General features: G+C 42.8%; 1 protein-coding gene across 2 annotated transcripts in view; it reads left to right on the top strand.

Annotated features, from left to right (window-relative positions):
- The window catches only part of KIRREL3 (kirre like nephrin family adhesion molecule 3), a 781,414-nt gene that overhangs the window by 703,804 nt on the left and 64,789 nt on the right, over positions 1-12,821 (top strand). For both annotated transcript variants that reach the window (XM_087706343.1, XM_087706345.1), the window contains exons 11-12: positions 8,458-8,558; positions 9,652-9,850. In XM_087706343.1, the coding sequence (XP_087562469.1) occupies positions 8,458-8,558; positions 9,652-9,850 (300 nt within the window). The remainder of the gene's footprint in view (positions 1-8,457; positions 8,559-9,651; positions 9,851-12,821) is intronic.

Below are 12,821 nucleotides of genomic sequence, written 5' to 3'. Positions count from 1 at the left end.
AGAAATAATATCTGTTTACCCACAAACATTTATGGCTTTGTTCAATGCGTGTAAAATCCATTTCCAGTAAGCAGAAACCCCTTCAGCTCAGGGAAAAGGTTCAGATCTTCTGCTCTACCCTAGAGGGTTGTTAGCTTGTTTGTTTTTAAAACAGGGGCTCATAACTCAGGCCAGAGATCCATATACATGAAGGGCTCTGTTAGTCTTTTGTCTATATTGATTAACATTGGAGACTTAGTTAATTGGTATTCAGCCGGTTCGGACCAGTTCACCCAAACCGCTAGTAGAAATCGCGAGTGGGCCTGCCCACCCACCCCAGCTCTATACCCTCCTATTTCGTTTGAGTTTGAGTTTATTAGGACTTGTATGCCGCCCACTCTCGAAAGACTCAGGGCGGCTTACAGAAAAAGAAGGGAAGGGAACATATAAAAATTAAAAAGTACAAACATTAAAATCACACAACATTCATAACATAAAATGGGGCTGGATAACTCAACAGCCCCAGGCCTGCTGGAAGAGCCAGGTCTTAATTGCTTTGCGGAAGGCCGGGAGAATAGTAAGGGTCCGGATCTCCACGGGGAGATCGTTCCAGAAGGCAGCAACAGAGAAGGCCCTTCGCCGGGGGGGGGTCGCCAGCTGACATTGGCTGGCAGATGGAATACAGAGGAGGCCTAATCTGTGCGATCTTATAGGTCTCTGGGAGGTAAATAGCAGGAGGTGGTCTTTCAGGTAGCCAGGTCCTAAACCATGAAGGGCTTTAAAAGTAATGACTAGCACCTTGAAACGTGTCTGAAGACCAATAGGAAGCCAGTGCAGCTCGCGGAGGACAGGTGTAACGTGGGTGTACCTAGGTACACCCATAATCGCTCGCGCGGCTGCATTCTGGACTAACTGGAGTCTTCGAACACTCTTCAAGGACAGCCCCATTTAGAGCGTGTTACAGTAATCCAGTCTTGAGGTGACGAGGGCGTGAGTGACCATCCGAAGGGCCTCCCGGTCCAGATAGGGTCACAACTGGTGCACCAGGCGAACCTGGGCAAAGGTCCCCCTGGTCACAGCCGACAAGTGATGTTAGGCACATTTTTGGGCCAAAGCACATGGGGGAAGGCCGAGCGCATGCGTTGACGGTTCACATTTGAGAACCGATAGGGAAAGTAAGTGACTACCACCCTTGGTTAATAGAATACCTCGTTGTACAACATCTTGTCAAGACAATGGCATGTCCTTTTATCTTAAACATCCAGACTCTAGCATCCCCATTTCAAGCGAGACAGTTGTGTGATAAGCACATCTTGGCTCTTAGATGTGCAACAAAGACAGGGAACAAGGAAATGTAAGCTCTATTCAGCTCTTCTTCTCATACATGTAAGCCCTCCACTCGAAGTAGGAGAAGATAAATTACCATGCTAAGCTTCCCTCCTCATTCACTGCGCCTAGGCTTCTAAACTCTCAAAACAAGAAATTCCAGAGATTGAGAAGACTTTCACTGGGAAATTAAGGTAAAGGTTCCCCTCACACATTTGTGCTAGTCATTCCCGACTCTAGGGGGTGGTGCTCATTTCTGTTTCAAAGCCGAAGAGCCAGCGCTGTCTGAAGATGTCTCTGTGGTCATGTGGCCAGCATGACTAAACGCTGAAGGCGCATGGAACGCTGTTACCTTCCCACCAAAGCTGGTTCCTATTTTTCTACTTGCATTTACGTGCTTTTGAACTACTAGGTTGGCAGAAAATGGCAAATTAGTGCGTCCCTATTTTGCACATTAGAACATATGGAACATTTTGCATTTAGTAATAGAAAAGCTTCCTAGATTTCATTCATAATTCTGTACCATGAAAGCAGTGCAGAATTCTGGGCATCAGAGAATCAATTGGTCTAGTAATCAAGGTGTTGTACTAGAAACCAGGAGAGTGTGAGTTCTAGTCCCGCCTTGGTCATTCTTAGACCAACCAACTTTACAGGGTTGTTATTGTGGGGGGGAAAGGAAGAAGAAAGGAATATTATGTATGTTCACTGCCTTGAGTTACTTATAAAGTAATAAAGGTGGGATAAAAACAATCTAGTAAATTAATAAATAGGATCCAACTCGCTATCCCTCCTTAATAGATGCATTTTATGATTGGGAAAACATAAACCATCAGCAGTAAAATACGGGTAGGCAACAAATGAAAGCCAATTGGGTCTATTGGGTACAGATAAATTCAACAGTATATTATTTTAATGCAGGTTTCCTTCATTTCACCTGTTCAAACCAGTCTACATGTTTAAAACTCAGATTTTAAAATCTGCCCTTTTCTAAATATTTCTGCTGCCATTAAATCTGGTTTTTCATTCAGGAGCTGAAGTCTGTACAATTTAAAAAGTTCACCAAAATGAGCATATGTATTAGAGAAAATAAGGGAACATTCATTATGTCAATAAATACTGATAGCAAAGTGCACACTGAGGTATAAATGCTTATACAAATACACACACACACACACACACACACACACACACACACACACACGGATACCCAAACACATGCAGAAACGGGATAAAGGAGAATTAAGGCTGGAAAACTAAGAAGATCAAAAGAAATCAACATTCAAATTTATCCCTAACTAGATTTTTTTATTTTTTGGGAAAAAAAATATATCTGCAGATATGACAAAATGATTGCACAATTATTATTATTCGCAACAACATGATTGTATCACAGCGGCCAGTGGTTTCGCCGGATTTGGCATTGATTACTAGTCGGGCCCCACCCAGGCGCCTAGGACGTCGTAACGTATTTTCGTAATATGCGTGCAGATCCAAGCACTGCGGCTTTTTGAATTTGACTGATGGTGATTTTGTCAATTTTTAACTGTTTTAAATGTAATTCCAGTGCTTTTGGAATAGCACCCAGTGTGCCAATTACCACTGGAATTACCACTGCTGGTTTGTGCCATAGTCGTTGAATTTCGATTTTTAAGTCCTGGTATTTCGTGATTTTTTTCATATTCCTTCTCGTCGACCCTGCTATCACCTGGTATTGCAATATCTATGATTGTAACCTTGTTTTTCTCAACCAGTGTGATGTCTGGTGTATTATGCGCCAGTATTTTGTCCGTTTGTATACGGAAATCCCACAAGATCTTGACCATCTGATTTTCTGTGACTTTTTCAGGCTGATGTTCCCACCAGTTTGTTGCTGTTTTAATATTTTAATTTTTGCACAAATTCCAATGGATGATTTGTGCTACTGAATTGTGCCGCAATTTATAATCAGTCTGGTTGTTGTTGTTGTTGTTGTTGTTGTTGTTGTTATTTTAAATTCACCTCTAGTGGGTTATCAGCCTGATACTTTAAAAAAAAGTGCTAGAGGATCAGAAATGAGACATAGGTCTTCAACTCTTGTTGGAGTGGAGACACAAATATGAAATATTCCTGGTCCTCAGGGCACTAAATTACCTCACTTTTTTAAAAAAAGTTTGAAATCTTTGGGGTGCCTATGATGCACAATAGGCTTGATCACTGAAAAACCCCAGCAGTTGAAATTCCCCTGACCACCACACTTCAAAATGCCTGTTGTGCGAAAGAAATAACAAAACCCAAACACACACATTTGTCCTCTGAATGCATGCATGATAAGAAACGGAGCAGGAATGCCCCTGCTCCCCCCCCCCGCCCTTTGCTGCATTTAACTGGGACAGATTCTTGTCTGAATAAAAAGTTATTGAATAAAAGGAATGTTTCTCCCGAAAAACACAAGCCACGGCTTCAAAAGAAATAATATCATTCATTTATGCCTTTCCCCTCCAGGGTTACTTTTTGGGCTTCATTTGATTTCAAGTTAAGGCCCTGAAGTCACAAATCTGCCACTCTTTTTTTTTTTAAGGTTTGTTTTGTGAGGTGTTTTTTTTTTTCTCTCTTTTTTTTCTTTCCCTCCTTTTTTCTGCTTCTGGGCTGTACAAATAAATTGGCAGCGAAGTCCTAAAAATAACGGCAACCAATCGTGCCGCCATTTATATCCATGGCAACCCTGTCTGAAGGCTTTAGCTGCCTGGAGATGGCCTAATGCTCGTGCAACGAATGCCAGGCGACAAAGAGATTGGCAGCTTCCACAAGTTGATTCTGCCCACTGGGGCATGAGACACCCGTTCCTGAATTCCAAAAAGTCTATTTTTTTTCCCTCCCTCAGCAGGTTGCTGAGCTGTTCCTTTTTTTTTTAGGAGAATTAACCCCTGGTCATGTTTCCTTATCATCCTGGTAAAAGGCAAGATGTTTAGCCCTGGCAGTGATTCCACCCACTCGTTGCCTTTCTTTTGCTTCTTCTTCCCCTGTGCCCCTGTTGGAAGAAATGTCCTCCTGGGTTCAGTTCCAAGTGGGGGCGCAAAAGATACTAGAAACACGGAGGCTGCTAGGAAAGATGGTTTAATGGTGAACAGGATCGCATAGCTTGCGCTCCTGAACAGAAAAGGAGGATCACATCAGTGGTGGGTTTCAATTTTTTTTTTTAGAACCTCTTCTGTAGGTGTGGCCTGCTTTGTGGGAGTGGCTTGCTGGCCATGTGACTGGGTGGGAGTGGCTTGATGGCCATGTGACCGGGTGGGAGTGGCTTGCCAGCCATGTGACTGGGTGGGCGTGGCCAACTAGTAAAATGTGGTGAAACTCACTTAACAACGCTCTTGCTTAGCAACCAAAATGTTGGCTCAGAAACTCTGGTATTTGAAGCACACAAGTCTTAAAGCTGTCAAGTTACAAGACCCTTGCACCCCCTAACCCTTTAGGGGAAAAAAACCCAGGGGTGTTCATAGTTGACAGCTTTAAAACTTGTGGACTTCAACTCCCAGAATTCCTCCTCCAGTCATGTTGGTTCAGGAACTCTGGCATTGAAGTGTGCAAGTCTTAAAGCTGCCAAGTTACAAGACCCTCGCACCCCTAACCCTTTAGAACAAAAACCCCAGGGGTGTTCAATCTTGACAGCTTTAAGACGTGTGGACTTCAACTCCCAAAATTACTCCTCTCGCTCTTCATCTTGGGGGGGGGGAGGGAGCTGGAATCGGTTCTAAATGGCACTGTAGATTTGTGGAACCTCTTCTATAGAAGAGGTTAGAACTGGCAGGAACCCACCCCTGGATCACATGCTTCAAGATGTTGGGTGAAGAAGAAAAAGAGAGCAAGATGCTGAAAGCCCCTGGTTTTATGCCCTCTCTGGCCTTTGATCTTGAGCTTGTATTCTGATTGGTTGTCAGACTCCCATGAGACCATGCAGGAGCAACTCTGTAGGCTGTGCTTTGGGTCCAAGTTTCGATGTAATTTTATCTGGTGCTTTGTGGAAAGTTTCTGTGGAGGGTTAATCCTACCTTTGTTATGTAGAATAGACTGGCTCAGGCTTTTAATGCTCCATTGACAAAGGTGGGGGCGGCTGAGTTTCTGCCTCACTTGAGTTTCTACTTCCCTTTTTAGGGGAAATATTCTGCCTTTTTAATATATCCTAAAATATTTCATTTCTCTAGGAGAGGGGTGGGTTTCAACTTCCAACACCCCCTTAATGGCATGGTCTGCAAAATGAAAATAACAAATAGCAGTTCCAATGAGGGCTCAAGGCGAGCCCCCTAACTTAATCAGGGTAACGTTATTAGGGTTAATAACTCAATTGTGAAGTCCACCCAACTTTAAAAGTTGCACGTCATTGGTGGGCTGTATTCAAGGTTAAAGTGGTAAAGATGCTTCTGCTTTCTCATTGGGGGGTGGGGTCTCACAGGGTCTTTTGGCAGCTCTTGCATCTACAGCAGGAATGCCTTTGTCCTGTTTGGATGCAAATACAGCATACCAATAGGGCGATAAATCTGGCTAAAGAATAGAATACGTAACAGCAGAATTGGCAGGGATCTTGGAGGTCTTCTAGTCCAACCCCCTGCTCAAGCAGGAGGCCCTATGTGATTCTGGATAAATGACTATCCTGTCATTTCTTAAACACCTTCAGTGATGGAGCACTCATAACTTCTGGAGGCAAGCCGTTCCACTGATTAATTGTTTTCAATTTCAGGAAATTTATCCTTTGTTCTAAGTTAAATATTTATTTGATAATCGTTCATCCATTACTTCTTGTCCTGCCATCAGGCACTTTGGAGAAGAGGTAGATACACACACACACACACACACACACTTTCGCTGTGACAGCCCCTCAAATATTGGAAGACTGCTATCATGTCACCCCTAGTCCTTGTCTTCATTAGATTAAACATACCCAGTTTTTGCAATCAGTCATGCTATGTTTTAGCCTCCAGTCTCCTAATCATCTTTGTTGCACTTTTTTTTCTGGAGTCTCAACATCTTTTTTGTATCATGGTGACCAAAACTGGACTATTGTGGGGCCTTGCCAAAGCAATATAAAATTGTGTTAGCATAAGATTATTCACTCCTTTTGAATTCAATTTATACTTGTACAAAGAAACTGGAGGCTAAAGTGAATATGGAGATTGTATCTCAAATTTACATTGGGGGAAATATGAGATCTTCATTTAGTTCCTCGGGACATCAAGCCAGCTTGGAAGAAAATATTTAAAACAGAGGCATGTTAATCCTAGGAGAACTATCTTATTTATTTATTTTTTAAAAAGACATAAATCTATGGTATTTCTTAGCCTTCATTGTCTGAATCCCTGGACATGGTTAGTTGGGGCTGTTGGAAGAAATATCCTTCTAGATTCAGTTCCAAGTGGTGGTGGGGGAGACACTGGAAACATGGAGGCTGCTTGAAAATATGGTTTTAATGGTGGACAGGACCACATGGTTTGAGATCCTGGGGGGAAATGTGATCACATGCTTCCAGATGTTGTGCGAAGAAAAAAAATGGGTGACATGTTGAAACCCCCTGGTTTTATCCCCTCTCTGGCCTTTGATCTTGATCTTGTATTCTGATTGGTTGTCGGATTCCCACAGGGCCATGCAGGGACAACTCTGTAGGCTGTGCATTGAGTCCAAGTTTCGATGCCTTGCTGGCTGATGTAATTTTACCTGGTGCTTTGTGATGAGTTTCTGTGGAGGGTCAATCCTACCTTTGTTATGTAGAATAGACTGGCTCAGGCTTTTAATGCTCCATTGACAAAGGTGGGGGTAGCTGAGTTTCTGCCTCCCTTGAGTTTCTATTTCTCTCTTTAGGGGAAACATTCTGCCTTTTTAATATTTCCTAGGATATTTCATTCTTCTAGGAGAGGGGCGGGTGTTAACTTCCTACAGGACAAAGCAAAGATGTGTGTGAGAAAGAGGTCAGGAAGCCGAATGGAGGTTTGGAAAGGGTGAGGCAGGTGATTATGACTTGTGTAATAAACAAGGCTGTCTTCCAAATTCTGGAAGGAAATGGGAGTTAAGTTAAGTTAAATTAAGTTAAGCCAATCCCTTTTGCTGCTCATACCTAGCCCCAATCATGACATTAGCTGAAGGTAGCGTGCTATATGGGGGACACTAAAATTACTCCAGTCATCAGTGATTAGGGAATGAAGTTAAGCACCAAGTGCCCTCAGAGAGATACACCTCTACCTAATCCTCTCTCTGCTTATTCCATTGTGATTGCTAATGCTTCTTATTTAAGAATCAGCCTCTTTTGGTTTTGCCCGTGTTAAACTGCCCTGCTGGTTAGACAGAACATGGAAAGGGGGTTTGTTTTTGTTTGTATTGTGCTGTAGTGGCCTCTGCTGGTCACCTCAGCTATTGCAGCCTTTCAGCAGATTTAAAAGAAGAGAAGAGCCCTTCCTAAGTTAGAATCCCAATTTTCCCACACTGCTTCAACCCAAGAATTAAAAAACCCACATAATTGGCAGGAAGGATTGACAGGTTAAGCTTCAGTCGCCTTGAGTGGCACACATTCAAATGGAATTGTGAACTAAAAAAAAACCAAAACCCTCCACCATTTCCGCATTGATCAGGACAAGAAAAGAATAAATCAAAATACAGGAAGTCCTTTAACTTACGACCACAACTGGAAACAGAACTTCTGTTACTAAGCAAGGCATTTATTAAGCAAGTCATGCCTAATTTTAAGAAGTTTTTGCCACGGTGGTTAAGCGAATCCAGCTTCAGCCCTTGACTTTGCTTGTCAGAAGCTGGCTGGTTAAATTGCAAATGGCAATTTGCAAATATGGCCCCAACATTTTTGAATACATGACCCTGTGGAGGATGAAAAGGCCCAGAAGAATGAGTTCAGACATTCCAAGTTCATCCCATTACCATTTTGTCTTTGTGCCACCATAAGCACCGTGGAGAAATGGTATTATGTTCTAAATATGACCAGCTAGGTGACCTACAAAAGCCATAAGTGTGAGGACCAGCTGTAAGTCGGGATTTTCAAAAGTCATAGGTCTGAGGACCAGCTGTAAGTCTGGTTTTTCAGTGCCAAGGTAACTTTGGTCTCTGAATGAACGATTGTTAAGTCAAGGATTATCTGTAAAGCACTCTTTCATCACCACTTTCTCTCTCCTTCCTTCCCAGGGCCTCCCATCATCTCCAGCACACAGACCCAGCATGCTCTCCACGGAGAGAAAGGCCAGATCAAATGCTTCATCCGCAGCACGCCTCCACCAGACCGAATCGTGAGTTTGGGTCCTCCACAAGCTGTGAATGACATGGGGCATAGCAATAGCAGTTAGATTTATATACCACTTCACGGTGCTTTTACAGTCCTCTCTAAGGGGTTTTGTAGTAGCATCATTCATATATTTGTAGACAAAATGCAAACTTTGGATCAAGATCCTAGATCTAGAGCCGAGGTGGCGCAGTGGTTAAATGCAGCACTGCAGGCTACTTCAGCTGACTGCAGTTCTGCAGTTCGGCTGTTCAAATCTCACCGGCTCAGGGTTGACTCAGCCTTCCATCCTTCCGAGGTGGGTAAAATGAGGACCCGGATTGTTGTTGGGGGCAATATGCTGACTCTGTAAACCGCTTAGAGAGGGCTGAAAGCCCTATGAAGCGGTAGATAAGTCTAACTGCTATTGCTATTGCTATTGCTAAGATGGCATTTTTCTTTTACGAATCTTGCTGACCTAAGGCTTTATCTGTTGATAGCCATAGCACTTAGACTGATATGCTTTACACCCCTCTCTAAGAGGTTTACAGAGTCAGCCTCTTCCCCTCAACAAACTGGGTCCTCATTTGACCCACCTCAGAAGGATGGAAGGCTGAGTCAACCCTAAGCCGGTGAGATTTGAACAGCCGAACTGCAGAACTGCAGTCAGCTGAAGTAGCCTGCAGTGCTGCATTTAACCACTGCACCACCTCAGAAGGATGGAAGGCTGAGTCAACCTTGAGCTGGTGAGATTCAAATTACCAAATTGCAGGCAGCCGGCAATCAGCAGAAGTAGCCTGCAGTACTGCACTCTAATCACTGCACCAGCGCAGTTCTTCACTTAACAACCATGTTACCAATGTAACAACAGCAATGACTCACTTAGCAGTGGTGACAAAGCAAGGTCATATAATGGGGCAAAGCTCACCGAAAAGCTGTCTCACTTAGCAAGGTAGCTTTTGGGTTCAATTGTAGTGGTAAGTTGAGAACTATACATATATACGCATACGTATGGTTTGGCCACTACTGCAGAAGACCTCCTCCAAGGTCCCTTCCAACTCTGTTGTTACGCAGTGAGGATAGCAGCTAACAAAAGCCTTATAATTGTTTTTCATCTGCAGGCCTGGTCATGGAAAGAAAACGTCTTGGAGTCCGGAACTTCGGGGCGATACACAGTAGAAACCGTCAGCACCGATGAAGGTGTCATCTCCACCTTAACCATCAGCAACATCGTGCGGGCGGACTTCCAGACCATTTACAACTGCACCGCCTGGAACAGCTTTGGCTCGGACACCGAGATCATACGCTTGAAAGAACAAGGTGGGGACGGCTTCCACGGCATTTCGAAACCGGAAAGGGAGTCTGGGAGCCACTTGGGTGGAATGGAGAGGAGGCTTTTCCCGCCGAACGCAAGAGAGGCAGGATTTAAATAGGAATGAAATTTTTAAAAAAACGCAAGGTTTTGGCATACCTGGGGTCCAGGGTTCCAGGTGGGAGAAATGTTAAAAGGCCATGTTTTAAGGTACAGGTGTTCACAAAGAACCAAAGAGGATGGAGGAGCAGTTTCAAAGGCTGGCAAGTCCCTTCATCTTAGGAAAACGTGACGAAGAAGATCAGAAGTCCGACTGATGAAACGGAACAATAATCTGATTAAGAGCAGTGAAAGGAAAAAGCCTTAGCTTGTGCCTGTATTATTTAATGATGATCTGGAAGTGTAAATTGATTAATTACTTCCGGCTTATCCTAAATCAAACTGATTCCTGCTGAGCATTAACCAAGATTGAGAGGACTTAGAATATCTTAGATGCACGGAACAATGAGTTAATCTATATATTGCACAATTCATAATTTGTATTTTTTTCAAATTTCTCTAATGTGGGCATTCCTTTGTTGAGATTTTCGTTTTGTTTTGATCAAACATTCTTTGGTTGATCCAAAGGAAACCATGGGATTCATGTCTATAGCCAATCAGATTTAGGGGAACTCTTATATATGATGTGGTGTAGGGTTTCCTGCCTAAGCAGGGGGTTGGACTAGAAGACCTCCAAGATCCCTTCCAACTCTGTTATTCTATTCCATTCTATATAAAGAAAACTTATGTTGCACATGGACTTACTGCTAATCTTTGGACCATTGACAAAATATGACATGCTTCTTACCCTTGTTTGTGGTCACTTCTTCTTTCCCATCTCATTTAATATGTAAATTAAATTAGATGAAGCTAGGGGCTTTAATTTTTTTACTCTTTGGCCACCCATTTCTTTCTGTTCTGCCTTGGCTCCTGCAGAGAATACAAACCCTGATCAAACAATGAAACTCTGGGGTGGCTTTTAACTTCTTGTCCTTACGGTGCACTAACATGATTTACATATAAATTGAATTCAGGCAAAATTGTTTTAAGCAAAGCTATACGTTTCAGTGACATGCGCCAAGTGAGAAGAAATGTTTCTTCAGAATCTGAATACCGATGGATGAGTTCAGAAAGTTCCAGTTCATCCCATTAGGACTCTGTGTTTGTGTCAACCTAAACACGGAAGAAAAATGGGAGTATGTACTAAATGTGGCCAGTGAGTTGGCCTACAAAATGATCTCGTTCTGCTCCCAGAGAGAAAACTTTTGAGAAGGGGAAATCCAAAGAGTTGAAGTTGTGTTCAGTAGAAGTTAAAAATGGAGTCCCTATCTTACCACACTAAAATGCGGGTGTGAAAAGGCAGTAGAAACACAATGAAGTCAAAGTTTATAGGGTTTATTAGCAAAGCTGCAGTGGAATGTAGTTGGGAGCCCCGGGGGGTGGGGGGGAGAAGCGCTCTTTCCCAGAGGGCAAAGAGACAGAGGGACTTGGAATGCCTGGCAGGCAAGAAGGGAGCAAGGTCGAACCCTCCCTACCAATCAAAGATTACTCTATAGTGATGGCAGATAATTGCTTTACTCTGGCAAGATTTTGTCTGTAGGCGAACAACAATAAAGGAACTACTCATAAGTAACTCTGCATGTCACTCTTGGTTCTTTAGGCTAGACATTAATCTTGCCAGACTAAAGCAATTGTCTGGAATAATAATAGATATTCTAAAAGGAAGAGATAACAATCTTAAGCTATAAGGCATGAGAAAGTTACCAATTAGGGGGCACAGGAAAATTACAAAACATGCACGCATTGGGGGAAATAAGCTTTAACTAACATGGCACAAACATGCAGAAGAGAAGCCATTTCATACTGGAAAGGAAAGAGGGGGATGGGGTATATGGTTTAAACCTCCTTACCTTTGTAATGATCTTCTGCATCAGCACCAGAGTCATATAAAGGAGGTTAGATGCCATAATTACTTTGGGGATTATAAATTAGGGATATGATTAGCCTTCTTCAGATTTTGGCTTGCAAATAATGGTTTGGAGAAAATTACCTGCACCATTATCTATTCTAGATTTTCATGACCACCCAACCACTGTTCTGCAGATTTTAATTGCAAATTCCCCACCCCTCCGTTTCATTTTTTGTCTAGTGATCCATCCTGGGATCATAATATATGATATAACTCTGTAAAGCCAATCTGATTTAGCCATTTGCTGAAATCAATAGTCATTCATGAAACCTACTTACAGGGTGAGCTACATTTCCTGTTCAGTCACATAAAATGAAAACTAATCAAGGAGAGAAGCAACCTAGAACTATGAAGAAATTTCCTGACAGTTAGATCAATTAACCAGTGGAACAACTTGTCTCCAGAAGTTGTGAATCCTCCAACAGTTTTTAAGAAGAGATTGGACAGCCATTTATCTGAAATAGTATAGGGTTTCCTGCGTGAGCAGGGGGTTGGACTAGAAGACCTCCAAGGTTCCTTCCAACTCTGTTATTTTAAATTCTAAAAATTTTAAAAGGAAATGTTCTTGATTGAAACATGATTATAATTTTAAAGGTCCCCTTTAAAGGTCCCCATCAGTGGTGGCTTTCAAAAATTGTTCGAACCTACTCTGTGCGTGTGGCCTCCTTTGTGGGAGTGGCTTGCCGCCCATGTGACTGGATGGGAGTGGCTTGCCTCCTTTGTGGGAGTGGCTTGCCGCCCATGTGACTGGATGGGAGTGGCTTGCCGCCCATGTGACCGGATATGAAGATGCCGACGACACTTGTCAGAACCACCTTAAATTACCTCACACACAGCACTGGCATGCATAAGAATATGGTGTAAACTTGTTTTTTAAAAGGCATCTTTGGTTTGCGTTAAAACAACTTCAACACACGCAATGTTCTGATTGCACCACAAACGCAGTAGTCATCCTTACCTTTCATAGAGGC

This window comes from Thamnophis sirtalis, unplaced genomic scaffold (genome assembly GCF_051295495.1).
Source record: "Thamnophis sirtalis isolate CommonGarterSnake01/CBP01778 unplaced genomic scaffold, rThaSir2_p1.2 scaffold_2, whole genome shotgun sequence".
In the NCBI taxonomy this organism is placed as follows: domain Eukaryota; kingdom Metazoa; phylum Chordata; class Lepidosauria; order Squamata; family Natricidae; genus Thamnophis; species Thamnophis sirtalis.
Note: the sequence above shows the minus strand (reverse complement) of the source record. Positions and strands in the feature narration are given on the sequence as shown.